Here is a 21472-nt window from a genome sequence, read left to right on the forward strand (position 1 = left end):
ATTTTAAGATGCCAGTCTCGCTGACTAATCTCTCGTGCGATCACATGAATTAGGAGCAGAAGGTGGCCGCTCGGCCCCTCGAGCTTGCTCCCCCACTCAACGAGATCAGATCCGATCCGATTGTAACCTGAATCCCACATTCCTGCCTGCCCCCCCCCCGGACAACCTTTCGCCAAGTCTGACACACATGGGTGGAACGGGATGTGGAATTTCTGCTCGGCAAAACCTGGGGCAGCGTTTATTTGCACCAAATAAATGGGTGCGACTAATTTACTGATCAGTCTGCCTGGAGGACAAGGAACACCTAGCAGTTTGCCTGGAATGGAATGTATAATTTGATCCTGCCTGTCGTAACATGCAACAAGGTCTCTGTATAATTGGATCTTATTATTTTCAAACAGGCTTCAGAGTTAAATAAACCTATGACTGTATTTATACAGAAATCATTTCCTTCTCTTACATTCCCACTGGCTGGAATTAAATACCTGCAGGAGAACAGTTTCAGTAAATTCTATCTCGAGTGACTTTTTCAAATCTTTGTCCTCCATGAGAATAATGTCAACACTGGTCCATTTTGACAGAATCGGAGAAATAGTCATGGTGGTGACACGTTCGCTGAACAAGGTTTGTGAGCCCATCTTGTTTATCGACAATCATTTCTCTGGGCTGTGGTTTACTATGTCGCTTCTGGAATGAGGAACTGAAACAGAGACTATATCACTTTGTGTTGGACTCCAGTTTACTGGGAGCACAGGCGACTCGCGATGGAAGATGATCTTTCCTGTGCTGTGTGCCATGATCTGTATAAAGATCCTGTCTTAATCGGCTGTGATCACAGCTTCTGTCGATCCTGTATAACCCAGTACTGGGAGGAAGCTGACACCGACTCCTGTCCTGTCTGTAGAAAGGAGTCGCCCGCCAGGACATTGAGGCACAACCGCACCCTCTCCAACATCGTGGAGGCATTTGTAAAAAGTGACAAAGGTGATCAAATTCAGCAGGAATGCGGCCGTCACAAGGAGAAGCTGAAGGTTTTTTGCAAAACTGACAATCAGCCCATCTGCCTGGTGTGTCAGATTTCGAAAGCTCATCAAACCCACGAGTTGCTGCCAGTGGAAGAAGCTGCCGAAGAGTTTAAGGTGAGGAGATATTGTGTAAAATAAAATACAGAAACGGATACCGGAATCCTTAACCGGAAATATTCTCTCACCATTTATTATTTTCTTTTTATTTTAGAATTTTTAGCACTATTATTTTCTTCGATAACAGCTCTGCGGAGGCAGATTTACTGGGAAATCACTGCTACCTCTGCTGTGTCTGACCTCACGGTGTGACAGGACATGCCCAGAGACGATGATGGAGGAGTCTGGGACATACGGTTGGAAGGACTGATTCCATGACTATCTCAGGCTGTTAGTGGACTAGTCCGTGGGTACCACAGTGGTTAGCACAAGTGCTTCACAGCTCCAGGGTCCCAGGTTCGACTCCTGGCTTGGGTCACTGTGACTCACGTGAGTCTGCACGTTCTCCCCGTGTCTGCGTGGGTTTCCTCCGGGCGCTCCGGTTTCCTCCCACAATCCAAAGACGTGCAGGTTAGGTGGATTGGCCGTGCTAAATTGCCCCTTAGGTTAGATGGGGGTTGCTGGGTTACGGGGATAGGGTGGAGGCGTGGGCTTAAGTAGGGTGCTCTTCCCAAGAGCCGGTGCAGACTCGATGGGCCGAGTGGCCTCCTTCTGCACTGTAAATTCCATGATTCTAGTCGGTGGGACAGCTTTCTCATCTTTGCCACAAAGCCATGTTAACGTGAGGAATTTGCACGTTTGACTAAAATTATTGGGACTGTGTTGTGTCCAGTGGGTCTGGCTTAATATTCTTTTACTTTTTTGAGTGTCTTGCTCGACCATTTCTGAGGGTAGTTCAGAGTCAACCACAGGATTGTGGGTCTGGAGTCACATACAGGCCAGGTAAGGATGGAAGCTTTACGTCCCTAGATTAATTAGCGAGCCAAGGGAAGTTTTAGGTCAATGTGGTATTATTGGCCCTTAATACTGATTTAGGTTTTATGCCAGAATTGTTTAATTTGGTGAATTGAAACTCCCCAGCTGTCGCGGTGAGATTAGAACTCAGGACCATTTATCCAAGCCTCTGGATTACTGGGTTCCAGGAATATAATCACTCTGCTTTCACAAGGCACCATCCATTGTCCGTCCCAAAACATCCAGAGGAGATGGCAATGGGCCTTGATAAATCACTTCAGCCTTCGTCCTTCAGTGTTTTTCATACAACTGAGTGGCTCAGTTCAAAGGGCAGTGAAAGGTCATCAGTCATTGGGAAAGGGCCATAGTTCAATCCAAAAGCTTGATGGTCACATTTAATTTTCGTCCCACCTTTTTAAACTGTATAAAAGTCTCAAACTGCCTTGATGCGATATGAACTGGATTTCTCTGGATTATTAGTCCAGTAATGTAACTGCACTTCTAACGGAGGGAGATGGTAGTAAGGGGTGGGATTCTTCGACTCCCCATACGGGGAGGGGGTGGTGTAGTGGTATTGTCACTGGATTAGTAATCCAGAAACCCAGGGAAATGCTCTGGGGACCTGAGTTCAAATCCCACCCAGGGCAGATTCAATAAAAATCTGGAATTAAAGGTCTGATGATGACCATTGCTGATTGCTGTAAAAACCCTGATGTCCTTCCCTGGTCTGGCCTACATGTGACTCCAGATCTACGCAGCGATGCGGTTGACTCTTAACTGCCCCCTATCTGAAATTGCCAAGCAAGCCACTCAGTTCAAGGGCAATTAGGGATGGGCAGCAAATGTGAGCAACGGCCACATCCCAAGAACACATTTTAAAAAGGCGCGTGTTTTTCGGCTGTTCGCTGGCAGAGGGGTTTTATACTGCCCCCACTTGTCAATAGGATTTCCCATTGAACCAACGGCAAGTCACCGGGAAAGTCACCGGGAGGTGCGATGCCGGTGGGAATAGTGAATCGCAACGGCTGGAAATTCCGGCCAAGATTTCAGAAGGAAAGGCAGAGAGAACAACTGTATAGTTATTGGCCATTTAAGGGGCTGTTTCCCACCCAGTTTTTAGGCTGATGGGAGGATTGAGCTCACGTTTGAGAAGGCCGAAATTAACAGAGTTGGATCCGGGCTGGGAAGGGGCGCCTCCATCAGGAACCCTCTCCTGAAGTCTGCCACCCAATGACCCCCCCCCCCCCCCCCCCCCCCCCCATAAGGTCGGGTGGCCTATCCTTTACGTACGGTGCCCAGACATATTTCCCAGCGTTCCGGAGGTGTATTTTCCGGCGACAGGGGCGGCTCACAATTGGCCGCCAGTCCGGTCCCGCCCAATGAGTGTCCAGCTCGGAACTCTGAGCCGATGTTCCTCAGGCAACCATCACTTCCAGGTGTGGTCACCGGGAACCACAAAGGGATCTAGCAGCTCCCACATCATGCTGGTACAATACCTTGCCAAGCCCTGCATCTCCATTTAATTTAATTTATTTTTAATTTTTTTTTTAAATTCTCGATTTAAAATTTTTGATTTTTCATCTGCAAACTATTTCTCGTTTTTACCTCTGATCTGTAAGCAACTTAGAGTAGGTAATTCAAATGAGCAGTTACTTACCAATCAATTAATTTACCGCTTTCCTGTAATGACCACTTCATTTTCAAACTCAGTCCGCCGCCCGAGGAGCAGGTGCGACTGTCTCGGCCCCCGGAAGGTCAGTGAAGGCCCCGAGCCTTGTGCTGTATTTATCCTCTGCCTAGGTAGAGGTGTCCCCCACAGGTCCGGCTGTCTCTGCCCCCGGAAGGTCAGTGAAGGCCCCGAGCCTCGCACTGTATTTATCCTCTGCCTAGGTAGAGGTGTCCCCCACAGGTCCGGCTGTCTCGGCCCCCGGAAGGTCAGTGAAGGCCCCGAGCCTCGTGCTGTATTTATCCTCGGCCTAGGTAGAGGTGTCCCCCACAGGTCCGACTGTCTCTGCCCCCGGAAGGTCAGTGAAGGCCCCGAGCCTCGCACTGTATTTATCCTCTGCCTAGGTAGAGGTGTTCCCCGCAGGTCCGACTGTCTCGGCCCCCGGAAGGTCAGTGAAGGCCCCGAGCCTCGCGCTGTATTTATCCTCGGCCTAGGCAGAGGTGTCCCCCGCAGGTCCGGCTGTCTCGGCCCCCGGAAGGTCAGTGAAGGCCCCGAGCCTCGCGCTGTATTTATCCTCGGCCTAGGTAGAGATGTTCCCCGCAGGTCCGGCTGTCTCGGCCCCCGGAAGGTCATTGGAGGCCTTGAGCCTCTTATTGTATTTATTTTCTGCCTGAATAGAGGCGTCCCTGGCAGGACTGGCTGACTCTGCTGTTGGAAGGTAAGTAAATGCTGGCCCAGCCAGCGTTGCCCCCATCCTATGAACAAATTTAAAGAAAAATCAGCTTAAAATAATAAAAACCGAAGCATATTGCAAATGAAACATTGGACATTTCAATGTAATTAGAAGCTCAGGCAGAGCCGGGCAGTTTTACACAGGACAGTAAGCTGAAATTTATCCTGAGAATCTGCTGAATATTTATTTATGACAATTACTGATTTATGTTCAGGAGGAACTGCGAACCGTACTGAAGCCTGTCCAGGACAAGACAGAGGAATGGAACACTGTAAGAAGTGAACATGAGAAAGCATTAACCCACATTCAGGTACCTTCGATGTTAATTTGCTCTACATTTTGCACATACTCGCAGAATTGCGCTGCGTGGCATTCTGGTCGCCACTTAATAAAAGGGATAAAAAGGCAGTGGAGACATGGTTAACACCATGTTACACCTATAGGGAAAGGTTGAACAAGCTGTGGTTCTTTTCTCCAGAAAGGCGAAGGCAGAATGATGATTTGCTCGAGGATTTTTAAGCTATCAAATAATATGAAGGGGAGACATAGAGGAAATATTTCCACTGAAGGAGAGTCTAAAACTCAATACACGATAGCCATGGGCAGCACGGTAGCACAGTGGCTAGCACAGTTGCTTCACAGCTCCGGATTCCCAGGTTCGATTCCCGGCTTGGGTTACTGTCTGTGCGGAGTCTGCACCTTCTTCTCCCCGTGTCTGCGTCTGACATTACCATCGCTGAATCCCTCACAATCAACATCCTGGGGGAGTTACCATTGACCAGAAACTCAACATGACTGGCCATACAAATACTGTGGCTAAAAGAGCAGGACAGAGGCTGGGAATCCTGCGGCGAGTCACTCACCTCCTGACCCCCGCCAAAGCCTGTCCACCATCTACAAGGCACAAGTCAAGAGTGTGATGGAAAACTCTCCACTTGCCTGGATGAGCTCAGCTCCAACACTGAAGAAGCTCCACACCATCCAGGACAAAGCAGCCCAATTGATTGGCGACCCTTCCACAAACATTCACTCCCTCCCCACCGACAGACAGTAGTAGCGGTGTGCACCATTTACAAGGTGCAATGCAGGAAACAAAGCTCCGGAGACAGTCCTTTCCAGACCCCCGGAATCTATCATCTGGAATTTCAAGGGCAGCAGATACCTGGGATCACCCCCCCCACCTGGAAGTTGGCCTCCAAGTCACTCCCCATCCTGACTGGGAAATATATCGGCCGTTCCTTCAGTATCGCCGGGTCAAAATCCTGAAACTCCCTCCCTAACAGCATGGTGGGTTTACCTATATCAGAGGTACTGCAACGGTTCAAGAAAGCAGCTCACCGCCACTGTCTCAAGGGGCAATTAGGGATGGGCAACAAATGCTGGCCTAGCCAGCGATACCCACATTCTGCAAATTAAACCAGAAACACCTGGGACGGGATTCCCAGAGCCTCATTCTCATGTATTTTCTTGAATTCTGTTTAATTCCCTTTTCATCCCATGTACTGAATGATCTGTTGAGCTGCTTGCAGAAAAATACTTTTCACTGTACCTCGGTACACGTGACAATAAACAAATCCAATCCAATCCAATCTGGCGCCGAAATCGCGATTGGCGCGGGGGCGGAGAATGGGCATTGACTCCGAAATCCGGCACAATGCCGCTCCCACGATACTCCGGTCCCTGGAGAATTGCCGCGAATCGCCCACGCGCGGTCTACGCGACGCGGGTAGGCGGCCATTGACAGAGGCCCCCGCGGCAATTCTCCGAGGATAACTGGCCGAGTTCCCGACTGCGTGGTTCTAACCGCTTTTGCCTGTCAGGAATGGCCGGTGGCTGCTGCGGACTCAGTCCGCGCCCCCCCCCCCCCCCTAGTGGGGGTGGGCGGTGGATCCTTCACCGGGGCAGACTTCACAGACGGGCGGCACCAGTCCGCGGGCGTGCGCGATCTCGGGGGGGACCTACATTCCGGGCGCCGCTCCGCGGCTGTGTCCGCCATGTCACAGGGTGCGCATGCGCGGACTCCTAACCGGAGGTTCAGGGCCCGTCTATCCGCAGCCAGAGCTGCGAGAAGCCCTCCAGGGCCCTGCTCGTTCCCTGTAAATTGGAGAATCACTCAGGACTTTCTTAAGGAAAAACCAGAGTGAAACGCCCGCGCTTTGACGCTGGCGCTGAGGACGTAGCCCCATTATTGGAGAATGTATGCAGAATCTTCAAAAAATTTCCATTTGATTTGACCCTCCAATCTCGCTGATATTTCCCAAAGGACCAAAGTGTAAAGCTGGAGAAACAGATCAAAGCCGAATTTGAAAAGCTTCACCAGTTTCTCCGTGAGGAAGAGAGGATTGTGTTGGAAGATCTGAAACTGGAGAAAGAGAAAAAGAGTCAGGAGATGAAGGAGAGGATTGAGAAGATAACGGAGGAAATCTCATCGCTTTCAGTCACTGTTCAGGATATTGAACAAGAGCTGAGGGAACAGGACAACATCAAGTTTTTAACGGTAAATAATGATTTTCCTTTTCTTTGCCTGTTTGAAATTGAATTTGAGATTGTTCACAGAATGCCTATAAAAGCGAGAATGGAGAAGTCAATAATGAAAACGATACCAAGGGCAGCACGGTGGCCTCGTGGTTAGCGCAACCGCCTCACGGCGCTGAGGTCCCAGGTTCGATCCCGGCTCTGGGTCACTGTCTGTGTGGAGTTTGCACATTCTCCCCGTGTCTGCGTGGGTTTCGCCCCCACAACCCAAAAATGTGCAGAGTAGGTGGATTGGCCACGCTAAATTGCCCCTTAATTGGAAAAAATAATTGGGTAATCTAAATTTATAAAAAAAAAAATTAAAAAAAATGAAAACGATACCAATCATCTGTGAGATTTGGTCATAAATAACCCAGTGCGGCAGGGTGGCACAGTGGTTGGCACTGCTGCTTCACACAGCTGAAGACCTGGGTTCAAATCCAGCCCCTGGTCACTGCCCGTGTGGAGTTTGCACATTCTCCCTGTGTCTGCGTGGGTCTCACCCCCACGACCCAAAGATGTACAGGGTAGGTGAATCAACCACGCTTTTAAAAAAAATATATATTTATTGGCATTTTATATACAGTTGCATTTTGCGTTCGTTATTGTACAGGATATGAGATTCTTTTGTCTCTATTTACATTTTGTCACCATCTGTCTTGGTGCCCTATTCTCTTCCCAACCCCCACCGCTTCCTCTTCCCAACCCCCACCGCTTCCTCTCCCCCCCCCCCATCCCCACCCCCACCTCCAAGATATCCTCATTGTTCGCTCGGGGTAGAAAAATTAGAAGAAAACTGACAGGAATACACGACCCAGGGGGAGGAAGAGAGGAGGGAACCTGAGGGCAATGAAGGGAATAGCACAGAGGGAGGGGGTCGGAAGACCACACACCCACCCACAAGGCAGACGTGGCAGAAAACATGAAGAAAAGGCGGGGAAGGGGGAGATCGGAAGATGTAGAAGCCAGCTATTTTCTAATACGCCTGATAGGTAACATAGGTGAAAGTGAAAGTCTGAAAGATAGAGAGACAGCGAGTAAGTTAGATCAAAGTGTAGATGATTCACGAATGGAATATGGCCGTACGCACTATCACGGTTATGCTAAATCATATCAGTCTTTAGCCATCTAGCTATACCCCGATGTAATCTTAATTGGTTTGGGTTAGAATCAAATAAGTTTGATTCGACGTTTTAGCTGTCTGTCATTTAATATGCAACTTAAATGTATTCTTGTATGAGCTATGGAATGCGATTCGACTTCCTTATGGCAAGCTGCTTGAACCGGATTCTTACTGCGGACAATAGCACCTTTAGGTTACCGTGCCGTTGCCGTGGAGCCTGCCCTGTCCTTGGTCACTTTATCTTGCGAATGTATTTGTTAGCTGAGTGAAAAGTGTTTGTTTTATCATGGCTTTTGTGTTTCTGTTAAATTGTGTATCTTAACGTTGTACTGTCTTGAAATGAATTATGCTGTGCCATGCTGAATATGTGTTTTGAAATGACCTGAGGTTATTAGTGAGTTTTAAAATGGATATTTAACAGACTAGGGGCTTAATGCTAAATAGCTTTCTTTCACCTATCATTTTACCTATAGAAAATAGCTGGCTTCTACGTAAGCGAAGGGGCGACCACACTAAATTGCCCCTTATTTAGAAAAGAAAGAGTTGGCCAAATACCCTAAATTAACAAAATTAAAAACCCACAGAAATCCGGCATCCTTACCCGGTCGGGCATACATGTGACCCCACACCCGCAACATGTGATTGAATCTTAACTGCCCTCTGAATGGTCCAGCAAGCCACTGGGATGTACCAAGGCAGCGGTGATCACTAACTTCTCAAGGGTAGTTAGGGATGGGCAGTAAACAACGGCCTTGCTTGTCACGCCCACAAGCCTGAGAATGAATTCAAGAAATGAGTATCTTTTGCGAGGGCCACAAAGAATCCAGCACGAGTTTGGAGAGTCAAACAGGAAGTAACTTTATTCACGAGAATATGTACACAGCAGTTCACGATTGGTTCCTTCTCTAGCCGGTGCCACACTGGCCAGCTCTTCACAGTATCGGACACCATTGTTAGGCATGTGATCTGAATACACATATTCACACAGTGTAAGAAAGTGCACATTAACCTCTACGTACATCAGTTGATGAAATGCCAGAAGTGTGAGTGAGGCTTTGTCCTCTAAAATTAGTGCCTGTGGCGAAGACAAATATTGCTGCTGTACCTCTCGCCAGTCAGTGAGAGGGAAAACATTAAAGATACTGAATTTAAATGAATGAATCATTCTAATCTGACATTATTTAAGATTATTGAATTGTCGATCTGTGAGTTGTGTTGTGCAGTGGGATCACATTGAAACATATAGGATTATTGAGGGACTTGGGGGCAGTTCCCGGGCACTGCCAGGGAGGGGGGGGGACTTCTGTTGGGGAGGTCTGTGGGGGGGGGGGGGTGTATCCCTGTGTCTGTGGGTGGCGGGAAGTGGGGAAAGTCCCTGGGAGGGAGGTTCTCCATGTCCGAGGGGGATTCCTTCTTTTTCTTTTCAGGTCGGTGTGCCCTGAAAGCCAAGGCTCCTGTTCGGCTCGGCCCAGTCAGAGTCCGCCTCGCCACCGTGTCATTGTGGGCTCAGCTTTTGGCTGCTGTTCAGAGTCAAGAGTTCTGCTCCTTTACATAAGAACATGGGAGCAGGAGCCGTCCACCTGGCCCCTCGAGCCTGCTCCGCCATTCATTGAGATCATGGCTGATCTTTTTTTTTTAAATATAATTTTTATTGGAATTTTTTACAGAAAATATAAAACATAACGACAAACAATGAAATGCAACAAAATAACCCATAATAACTGTACCACCCCCAGACCGTATCGCCGCATGTATCCCATCCCCCACCCCCCAACCCCAATGAACAACAAAAGGACTTCAAAATAAATTTAAATTAAATAAACAAACATAGTCATCATCCGCCCCCCCCCCCCCCCCCCCCCCCCCTTCTCCCCGGGTTGCTGCTGCTGCTGACCCAGTACCCTATCGTTGAGCCAGAAAGTCGAGAAAAGGTTGCCACCGCCTAAAGAACCCTTGTACCGACCCTCTCAGGGTGAATTTGACCTTCTCTAGCTTAATAAAACCCACCATGTCATTGATCCAGGTCTCCACGCTTGGGGGCCTCGCATCCTTCCATTGTAGCAAGATCCTTTGCCGGGCTACTAGGGACGCAAAGGCCAGCACACCGGCCTCTTTCGCCTCCTGCACTCCCGGCTCCACCCCAACCCCAAAAATCGCGAGTCCCCATCCTGGCTTAACCCTGGATCCCACCACCCTCGACACTGTCCTCGCCACCCCCTTCCAGAACTCCTCCAGCGCCGGGCATGACCAGAACATATGGGCATGGTTCGCTGGACTCCCCGAGCACCTGACACACCTGTCTTCACCCCCAAAGAACCTACTCATCCTTGTCCCAGTCATGTGGGCCCGGTGCAGCACCTTGAATTGGATGAGGCTAAGCCGCGCACACGAGGAGGAAGAATTAACCCTCTCCAGGGCATCAGCCCATGTCCCGTCTTCGATCTGTTCCCCCAGTTCCCCCTCCCACTTAGCTTTCAGCTCCTCTACTGACGCCTCCTCCGCCTCCTGCATAACCTTGTAGATATCAGATATCTTCCCCTCTCCGACCCAGACCCCCGAAAGCACCCTGTCGCTCACCCCCCTCGCGGGAAGCGAAGGGAATCCCGCCACCTGCCGCCTAGCAAATGCCTTTACCTGCAGATACCTCAACATGTTCCCCGGGGGGAGCCCAAATTTCTCCTCCAACTCCCCCAGGCTCGCAAACCTCCCATCAATAAACAGGTCCCTCAGCTGTCTGATGCCCGCTCTGTACCAACCCTGAAATCCCCCATCAATGTTCCCGGGGACGAACCTATGGTTCCCCCTCAACGGAGCCTCCATCGAGCCCCCCACTTCTCCCCTATGCCGCCTCCACTGCCCCCAAATCTTGAGGGTAGCCGCCACCACCGGACTCGTGGTATACCTCGTAGGAGGATGGCTGCTCTTTTGTGGACTCAGCTCCACTTTCCGGCCCGAACCCTTAATCCCTTTATTCTTCAAAAAGCTATCCATCTTTACCTTAAAAACATTTAATGGAGGAGCCTCAACTGCTTCACTGGGCAAGGAATTCCATAGATTCACAACCCTTTGGGTGAAGAGGTTCCTCCTAAACTCAGTCCTAAATCTACTTCCCCTTATTTTGAGCCTCTCCTCGTAATCCAACCCCTTCAGCTCTGGGATTAACCTAGTGAATCTCCTCTGCACACCCTCCAGCGCCAGTACATCCTTTCTCAGGTAAGGAGACCAAAACTGAACACAATACTCCAGGTGTGGCCTCACTAACACCTTATACAATTGCAGCATAACCTCCCTAGTCTTAAACTCCATCCCTCTAGAAATGAAGGACAAAATTCCATTTGCCCTCTTAATCACCTGTTTCTCCTTTATTTTCCTTCAACACACTCCATACAAAACTCTATCACCACACCACACCAAGCAGGTGCCACCTGCAACCTCTTTACATATCAGTGTCTTCGGAATGTCTCCTAACCCATTCCTTAACATGTGGGACACGCCTCCAACATTTCTTTAACAGAGTTTCAGAAAATATGGCGGGAAAAGCTGGTTGTGGAACTGGTGGGCGGAAAACCGTTTTCCCATTTGAGTTGACAGTTAGTTAGAATGCGATAAAATTCAACCCCGGAAATCTATCTAATTCCTTCTTAAATTATATTCAGTGACTCGATCTCCACAGCCTTCCAATTCCGTGGGTTCGCCACCCTCTGAGTGACGATATTTCTCGCGGGGGGGGGGGGGGGGGGGGGGGGGGGGGGGAGTGTGAAGGGGCAGAATCCTCATCCGAAGTGTCGGTGCAGACTCGAAGGGCCAAATGGCCACTTTCTGCTCTGTAGGGATTCTATTCTATGATGCTATGAACCTGCCTGCATCACATTCTCCAAGAGTGCATGCCAGACCCTAATCGCTCGCTGCATTAAATAAATTTTCTTCAGGGGGGTCACTGCTTTCATGGCCATTGCCTTAAATCTATGCCCTCAAGTTCTTGATCAGTTCCACCAATCAGAACAGTTGCTCCTTTCCTACTCTGTCCAACCCTCGGTCAAATTTCTTCTCAACCTTCTCCTCTCCAAGGAAAGCACTCCCAAACTTCTCCAATCGATCTTCAGAACTAAAGTTCCTCATCCCATGAATAATTCCCATGAATCCTTTCTGTACTCTCTCTAATCCCTCACATCCTTCCTCAAGCATGGCGCCCGGAACTGCATGCAATATTGTGGAGTAACTCACAGTCCACTGAGGACAGTCCAATAACTTTCTATATTTAAAATGTACTTTTCTGTGGAATCCAGTCTGTTACTTTACCTTTTGTGATAAAATGATCTCCAAACACAAACAGTAATAATTGTTCTTGTTCCACAGAAATTTCCGGATTTACAGAGAAGGTAAAATCACCCCCTTGATTTGATTTTAATTTCTAACATATTTCTCGGCCAGCCTGGAATGATCCAACACTGACCTTTACCTCCTGTTTCAGACTGAAGCGAACTCTCCCAGAGCCACAGGAGGTTTACTCTTTAATAAATGTGGGGAAGTACATTGGCTCACTGCAGTACAGAGTGTGGAAAAAGATGCTGACGGTGATTAATACAGGTGGGTGTGAGCTTCCTGACCCCAGCTATTGAACAGCTCTCTCCAATGCTAGAAGTTGTCTCTTAAGATGGTTGAGTTAGTGATCAGGCTAGACCTCCCCCCAGTGCAGTTGGCTTAGAACACCAGGCAGGCTTCTGAAGGACACCAGACATAATCATAAATCATAGAACAGTACACCACAGAACAGGCCCTTCGGCCCTCAATGTTGTGCCGAGCAATGACCACCCTACTCAAACCCACGTATCCACCCTATACCTGTAACCCAACAACCCCCCCCCCCTAACCTTTACTTTTTTTAGGACACTACGGGCAATTTAGCATGGCCAATCCACCTAACCCGCACATCTTTGGACTGTGGGAGGAAACCGGAGCACCCGGAGGAAACCCACGCACACACGGGGAGGACGTGCAGACTCCGCACAGACAGTGACCCAGCCGGGAATCGAACCTGGGACCCTGGAGCTGTGAAGCATTTATGCTAACCACCATGCTACCGTGTTGCCGTGGGCGGGATTCTCTCGTCGCCGACGCCAAAATCGCGCTCACCAATCGGCTGGAGAATCAATGTTCGTGCCGAAATTGGGGGCGGCGGTGCTTTCGTCATGATCCGCCCCCTCCAAAGCCACGCACTCTAGGAGTACGCCGCACGCCACAGGACGATGCCTGAGGCTCTCACCCCGATGCTCGGCCCCCGACTGGCCGAGTTCCCGACGGCGTGGGTCTCTCATGGTTTCACTTGTCGGGAACCCGGTGTGGTGGCTGCGGACTCGGTCCGGTGCCGCCACAGTCGGGGGAGAGCCGATCCGCGGGCAGAGGGCATTTGGCGGGGCCTGGGGGCACTGTTGGGGGGGGGGGGCGCGAGTCGGCTAAAGGGGGGGGGGGGGAGAGCACTATTTGGCAGGCTGGGTCCTCACGCTGCCGGCGCAATGGTGTACGGTACGGCCGCTGCACGGACCCGGCAATTCTCCGCCCGTATCGGCAGCTAGAACCGGGTGCTCCACACTGCCTGCCTGCAAGCCCCCCACCAAGCAGAGAATCGGTGGCCTTTTTGCAACAAATGTTCGAGAATGTGCCGGAGGAGGTGCAGCAGAATAGAAGGTCAGGGACAGGTTAGAGTTAAAGAAGAGATTGACAAATGTCATGGACTCAAGGCAAAGGGTGTGTTAATGATCGCATTAAAGACTAAAGGAGGTGCTGATAGTGGCATAAAGGTAAGATCGAGGAATGTGTTAACAGGAGAACAAAGGTCAGTGAAAGCCGAACGAAAGAACGAGTAACAGATTGCCCTGTGGAGTGAGGCGAGGTGGGGGTGGGTGAAGGGAGTTATATTGCCACAAAGTTTAGCAAAGGGGACAGAGGAGAAAGTTCACAGTCTAAGGTTGTTGAACTTAATGTTGAGCCCAGATGGCTATACCGTGTCTAACTGGAAGATGACATTTATTTTTCCAGTTTGACAAGGGCCAGTTCTCCATGTGTAACGTTTTGAGGCCATTTATTATATTTTCACTGCAAGGTGTGGTCTCCGGGTAAATTCTTCCCTCGGACAGTGTCTTCCTGTTTCCCCTGTGCGCTGTTTAAACTCTTCCATAAGACCATGAGATACAGGAGCAGAATTAGGCCACTCGGCCCATCGAGTCTGCTCCGCTATTCAATCATGGCTGATATTTTTCTCATCCCCTTTCTCCTGCCTTCTCCCCATAACCCCTGATCCCCTTATTAATCAAGAACCTATCTATCTCTGTCTTAAAGACACTCAGTGATTTGGCCTCCACAGCCTTCTGCGGCAAAGAGTTCCACAGATTCACCACTCTCTGGCTGAAGAAATTCCTCATCTCTGTTTTAAAGGATCGTCCCTTTAGTCTGAGATGGTGTCCTCTGGTTCTAGTTTTTCCTACAAGTGGAAACATCCTTTCTCCACGTCCACTCTATCCAGGCCTCGCAGTATCCTGTAAGTTTCAATGAGACCCCCCCTCATCCTTCTAAATTCCAACGAGTACAGACCCAGAGTCCTCAAACCGATCCTCATACAACAAGCTCTTCGTTCCAGGGATCATTCTTGTGAGCCTCCTCTGGACCCCGGGGGATGAATTTCTAATTCTGGTTCATTGCTGATTTTCCCAATCACTAACCGGCTGTGAAAGTTACAGTGAGAGTGACTAACACTTTATCCATGTTCACCTGTTCCCAGCTCCAGTGATGTTCGACCCTAATACAGCCAATCTTTACCTTCTCCTGTCTGAGGACCTGAGCACCGTGAGAAACACCGGGAAATGGGAGCAGCTTCCCGACAATCCGGAGAGGTTTGATCGCTGTCCCTGTGTCTTGGGACTGGAGGGATTTACATCAGGGAAACATTCCTGGGAGGTGGAGGTGGGGAACGTGACTCAATGGAACGTGGGTGTGGCCAAGGAATCCATCAATAGGAAGGGCCAAATCTACCTGAGTCCAGATAACGGATACTGGGCAATGGCACTGAGAGATGGAAATCAATACTTGGCTTGCGATGAACCATGGAAAAATTTAGATCTGAGTGTGGAGCCGAGAAAGATTCAAGTCTGCCTGGATTATGAGGGAGGGATGGTTTCCTTTTATAACTCAGATAACAACTCCCATATCTACACTTTCACTGGGATATTCACTGAGAAACTCTACCCTTACTTCAGTCCATGTTTTAATATAGAGGGTAAAAATCCTGACCCACTGAAAATCTGTCCCCAGACCTTGACAATCCAGGAGGATGACGGTTTAATTCATTTATCCAAAGAAAACAGCTTCTGAGACCAGGCACAATATTCCCAGACTCGGCACCTCCAACCTCTCACGAGCAGCAGGAAGCATTTACTCCACCCATTCCCGCTCAGCTGAGTTTGAGATCCTCACAGGCGTGCAAGAATCGCGATAGATTTCAGCTCAGTAACACGAAGAATCACCGATAAATACCCACCGAGTCTGGGAAAATGCCAATACGAATGCGGAGCAGGAGTCGGCCATCTGGCCCCTCGAGCCTGCTCCGCCATTCAATGAGATCATGGCTGATCTTTTGTGGACTCGGCTCCACTTTCCGGCCCGAACACCATAACCCTTAATCCCTTTATTCTTCAAAAAACTATCTTTACCTTAAAAACATTTAATGAAGGAGACTCGACTGCTTCACTGGGCAAGGAATTCCATAGATTCACAACCCTTTGGGCGAAGACTAAGCTCAGTCCTAAATCTACTTCCCCTTATTTTGAGGCTATGAAATGAAATGAAAAAATGAAAATCGCTTATTGTCACGAGTAGACTTCAACGAAGTTACTGTGAAAAGCCCCTAGTCGCCACATTCCGGCACCTGTCCGGGGAGGCTGGCACGGGAATCGAACCGTGCTGCTGGCCTGCTTTAAAAGCCAGCGATTTAGCCGAGTGAGCTAAACCATGCCCCCTAGTTCTGCTGTCACCCGCCAGTGGAAACAACCTGCCCGCATCTATCCTATCTATTCCCTTCATAATTTTATATGTTTCTATAAGATCCCCCCTCTAATTGTAAATAGTATGAATATCAGGAAACAATGAATCTGGAGTCACATGTAGGCCAGACCAGGGCAAGGCTGACAGATCTCCTTCCCTGAAGAGCATGAATGAACCAGATGAGTTTTTTGTGGAAATCGACAATGGTTTTACTGCCCACCAACTGCAAATTGTTGTTGAATTCGCATTTCGCTATCTGCCACGGGTGGGATTTGAACCTGGGTCGACAGAACATTACTGTGGGTCTCTGAATTACTCGTCCAGTGGCAATACCACTGTCTCCCCATGTGGGGGCCCCGTTGCTTCAGGAACTGTGATGTAAGCTTCACCTGTATACAACACAGATTAAACACTTTGTCGAAACACAATCTGATAACAGGTGTACTTGTTGGTTATTTAAAGCATCTTTCTATTGCAACACGTGTGGTTCCTGTAATAAAAACAGAAAATGCTGGAAATGCTTGGCGTGTCTGGCAGCGCCTGGGCGCAGATGTAAAACAGAGCGAACGTTTCCAGTCCAATGTGACTCTTTTTGAGAATTGGAAGGCCGGAGGAAGGTGATAGGTTTATGCTGTTGAGACAGGGAGCCAATTGAAACAGTTTTGGTCAAATGCAATCAAACATTGAGAGATTTCTGCCGCATCTCTGAGGAATATGGGGCGCGTTTCTCCGTTGGCTGATGTCAAAATCGTAATTGGAGATCGGGCGGAGAATCCCCGTTTACGACCGAATGGGGGGGGCGGCGCCAGTTTTCGCCTGCTCCGCAACCTCCAAAGCGGAGGTTTGGGGTCGGGCCTCAGGACGTTAGCTGAAGGCCGTCCCCTGATTGGCTGAGTTCCCGACGGCGTGGGGCACGTGTGGTCTGAGTTCTGTGTAAACCTGGTGTGGCGGCTGCTAACTGTATCCAGTCGGGTGCGAGTCGTGCTACTGGCACGGGGAGCTTCGGCGAGGGCTGGGGGGGACTGATGGGGGGTGGCCTGAGGATGGCGAGGGGGTGTCCGTGGGGGGGGGGCACTATCTGGCAGGCCGGGTCCGCACACGGCCGGTGCTATGCTTTACGGCGCGATTGATGCAGGTCGTCGCTGTGCGCATCAGCTGCCACTGTCCCGGCAATTCTCCAGCCGTATAAATCGGGAAGGCCGGGAGTTTAACATGGCGCTGCTGCTAAACCCTCACCGGTCCCGTATCGATGCTGGGGCTTTGCCAATGTTTTCGTCGTAAAACAAGACACGTGCTCCGGACATAGCCTCAAAATCGGAGAATCCCGCCCATGGAATTTGGAAAGACCATCGACAGTAGATGAAATGTAAGTTAATGTTTAGCTAATTTAAATCATTCGGTTAAACACACACAAAATTCTACAGTATGATACAAATAATCGGTACCTGTTTTCTTTGTTAACTTTTCGTATACTAATTTGTCTTGTCCTTTTTTGAAATCTTCGATGGTCGTAAATGCAGAAAAGTAATTTGCTCACAACCCGCACTTCTGAGGCATGAACCTATGACGTGAGATTACTCAACAACAAATCACTTCCTCGCACAAAGGAAGTGCACTTTCACAGACTGATATGGCAACAGTGCTGCATAAAAATGATTCTTGTGATGAGTGTATAACTTCGCAAGCTGCCTTCTAGAGAACCTTCCAAACCCACAACCACAATCTCGAAAGACAAGGGCACCTGGGAACATCACCACCTCGAGGTTCCTCTGCAAGCCACTCATAATTCCCACTTGGAAATATATTGCTGGGTCAAATCCTGGGATTTCCAGCCTAACAGCGGCTCAAGAAGGCAGCTCACCACCACCTTCTCAAGCGTAATTAGGAATGGGCAACAAATGTCCCCTGAAAGAATGAATAAAATTCCACAGTGTTGAGTGACTGAACCAATATTGTAGGTTTTAAAACTTTTTATTATTGTTCAATATATTTCTTTTCACTCCGACATGACTTGATGAGTGCGTGTACAGTAGAGAGATGAGAAGAAATGGTAAAAATGTGAGGGGGTGAAAGGCTATTGGGCTGGGCAGCAATGTGGGGTTGAGGTCATCACAATCGGATCGGCCAGGATCTTACTGAGTGGTGGAGAAGGCTGGAGGGGCCGAGTGGCCTGACTCCTGCACCTCACTAGTATGTAGGTATGAGGTTGCTTCTTGCCAGTAATACTCAGGGCAACGGACTGGTGTCTTGTTCAGGAGCCATGATGTGATTTGATTTGGGGAGGTGTAGTGGTAATGTCACTGGACTAGTAATCTGAAGACGCAGGCCAATGCTCTGGGGGACAAGGGTTCAAATCCCATCACTGGTGGAAATTAATTTCAGTTAACAAATCAGGTGACCATGAAGCCATTACTGGATATTGCCAAAATCCATCTGGTTCTTTAATGTCCTGACACAGCAATGTAGTTTACTCTCAAATGGCCTAGCAAGCCACTCAGTTGCTTCAAACTGCTGTAAAATTGAAAAGAAGAATGAAAGTCGATGGATCGCCCAATACTGATCAACGCTCCATGATGGACAATGGCAAACTCAGCCCTGACGAACTTGCAAAGTCGTCCTTACTGACATCTTGTGGAAGAGCTGTCTCAGAGAGACATGGACATGCTGATCGACATAGAACATAGAACAGTACAGCACAGAACAGGCCCTTCGGCCCTCGATGTTGTGCCGAGCAATGATCACCCTACTCAACCCCATGCATCCACCCTACACCCGTAACCCAACAACTCCCCCACCCCCTTAACCTTACTTTTTTAAGGACACTACGAGCAATTTAGCATGGCCAATCCACCTAACCATCTTTGGACTGTGGGAGGAAACCGGAGCACCCGGAGGAAACCGACGCACACACGGGGAGGACGTGCAGACTCCGCACCCAGCCGGGAACCGAACCTGGGACCCTGGAGCTGTGAAGCATTTATGCTAACCACCATGCTACCGTGCTGCCCAATCTTACACATCTTACAGATAGTGTTCCAGATACCATCATTACCATTCCTGGGTATGTCCTGTCCCCACCAGAACACAGACTCAGTGTAGCTGATGGCAGAATGGTGCTTTAGAGTCACGAGGGAGGTGCCCTGCCCATGAAGTCTCATGGCATCAGGTCAAACATGGCCAAGGAAGCCTCCTGCTGATTACCACTTACTGCCCTCCCTCAACTAATGAATCGCTGTTGAACACCACTTCGAGGAAGCATTGAGGGTGGCAAGGGCACAGAATGTACTCTGGGTGGGGGACTTCAATGTCCACTACCAACAGTGGCTCGGTAGCGCCACAATCAAGCGAGCTGGCCAGCCTGAAAGACATAGCTGCTGGACAGGGTCTGTGACAGGTGGCGAGGGAACCAACAAGAAAGGGAAACGTCCTCACCAATTTATCAATTGCTGATGGATCTGTCCATGACAATATTGGACGGAGTGACCACTCTACAGTCCCTGTTGGGACAAAGTTCCATCTTTACATTCAGGATGTCCACCATGCAGTGCCGAGAAATACAAATCAACCCGCATTGAATAAAGGTCTCAACAGGGAACGCACGGCTGAGGCCCCACATAGCCCCATTTTGAGGAGCTCCACTCACCAGAGCTCCCCAGTGCAACAAGTTATTTTTAAATGGTGTCCCGATCTGCCAGGCCCCCAAAGCCATCCCCCACCGCCCCTCCAGCCCGCACACACTATGAGGAGGGCCCTAGATGCCCTCCCCCCAACTTCCACGCAGGGCACCCCCAGCCCGATCGCACGTGCACAGAAAATGCAGGCAGCGCCAGGCTGGCACCCAGGTGGCACTGCCAGGGTGGCACTGTCAGGGCACCACCTTACCCAAAGGGCATGCAACCAGGGGCCTTCGATCCCCTGGGAGACCCCCGTGGGTGTCGTTCCGTCTGGTTGTGGGAACCAGTGCTGAATGGTGCTCGCCCGAGGTCTCCGAGACTAACTGTCTCGCTCTAATATGCAGATCCCGACTACAATGGGAGGGGTTTACATTGAAAAGTCTTGCGAGACCGCGTTAGGTCACGGGAGGTGATGCGAGCAGGTAAATCCCGGGAACGGGGTCTCCCACCTTTTATCGGCCATGCCTGGTCATTAGACCGGGCCACGTAAGTTCTGCAGTCCTGCCACATCCAGTCGTGAATGGTCCGGGGCAGTTAAACAGCAAACTGAAGGAAGAGGCTTCACAAGTATCCTCATCCTCAATAGTTGGGCAGTCAGCACATTAGTGCGATAAATGAGGTTGAGGCATTTGCACCAATCTGTAAAGATGTTCCAGTACAACTGCAACACTGGCGTCGACCCGAAAATCTGGAAAACTGCCCAGGTATGCCCCATACATGAAAAGCAGAATTACTGTCCCATCATTCTACTCTAATATGCCTCATCATGTCGAAGTGATGGAAGAGGTCATAAACAGTGCTATCAAGCAGCACTTACTCAGCAATAACCCGCGCACTGCACTTACTTTGGATTCCACCAGGCCCACACAGCTCCTAATCCCATTACAGCCTTAGTCCAAACTTCCACACAAGAGTTGACATGAGAATGGCTGCCCATGACCTTGAAAGGCAGCATTTGACCGGGTGTGGCATCCAGGAGGCGTAGCAAAACAGGGGCAGGATTCTCGAATAGTGGGGCTGGCTCCACTCTGGCGTGAAAACCGGCGCCAACCACTCCGGCGTCAACGGCGCCCGAAAGTGAGGAATTCTCCCCTTCCGAGGGGGTTAGGTTGGCTCCAGAGTAGTCCCCGCAGCTCCAGCCGGTGTGGAACGGCCCGTGCGGGTTCGCGCATGCGCGGAACGGCCCGCGTATTTCCGCGTATGCACGGAACAGTTGGCGTATTTCCGCACATGAACGGGGGTTCCCTTCTCCGCGCCAGGGTCGGATCCCCCTGCCCCCTCTCCAGGACGGCCCCCGCACACTCACCGTCCAGGTCCCGCCGTGTGCGACCTGAGTAACCCACGCCAACGGGTCTTGGCCAAACCCGTCGGCCACTCGGCCCATCGGGGCCCAGAGGGTTGGAGGCCAATCATCTCAGTTCCAGAACATCAGGAGTTCCTCAAGGTAGCGTCTTCGGCTAAACCATCTTTAGCTGCTTCATCAATGACCTTTCGCTATGTTTCTCTAGCTTCCGCAACAAGATCAGAATAGAGGTGCCAGGGTCTAGGTTCTTTGAAAGCACGGTGTGGGGTTTATTAGATATTGCTCTTAGAGTACAAGATGGAGAACTCAAAGCCCATGCTAACACTCTGCTGACGTCACTACGGATCACAAGACTTTCCACCAGCAGACTGTATTACTTGAATACATAATATCTTTCCTCCACCATAAGGTCAGAAGTGGAGATATTCGCTGATGGTAGCACAATGTTC

General features: G+C 49.8%; 1 protein-coding gene across 1 annotated transcript; it reads left to right on the forward strand.

Annotated features, from left to right (window-relative positions):
- Positions 1 to 379: 379 nt before the first annotated feature.
- On the forward strand, positions 380 to 15694 carry LOC119976602 (zinc-binding protein A33-like). Its single transcript, XM_038817209.1, has 6 exons — positions 380 to 1139; positions 4590 to 4685; positions 6639 to 6872; positions 12369 to 12391; positions 12484 to 12599; positions 14788 to 15694. The coding sequence occupies exons 1-6, from the start codon at positions 765 to 767 to the stop codon at positions 15375 to 15377; spliced, it is 1434 nt and encodes a 477-aa protein (XP_038673137.1). The 5' UTR covers positions 380 to 764; the 3' UTR covers positions 15378 to 15694.
- The last annotated feature ends 5778 nt before the right edge of the window (positions 15695 to 21472 follow it).

This window comes from Scyliorhinus canicula, chromosome 13 (assembly GCF_902713615.1).
Source record: "Scyliorhinus canicula chromosome 13, sScyCan1.1, whole genome shotgun sequence".
Classification (NCBI taxonomy): Eukaryota; Metazoa; Chordata; class Chondrichthyes; order Carcharhiniformes; family Scyliorhinidae; genus Scyliorhinus; species Scyliorhinus canicula.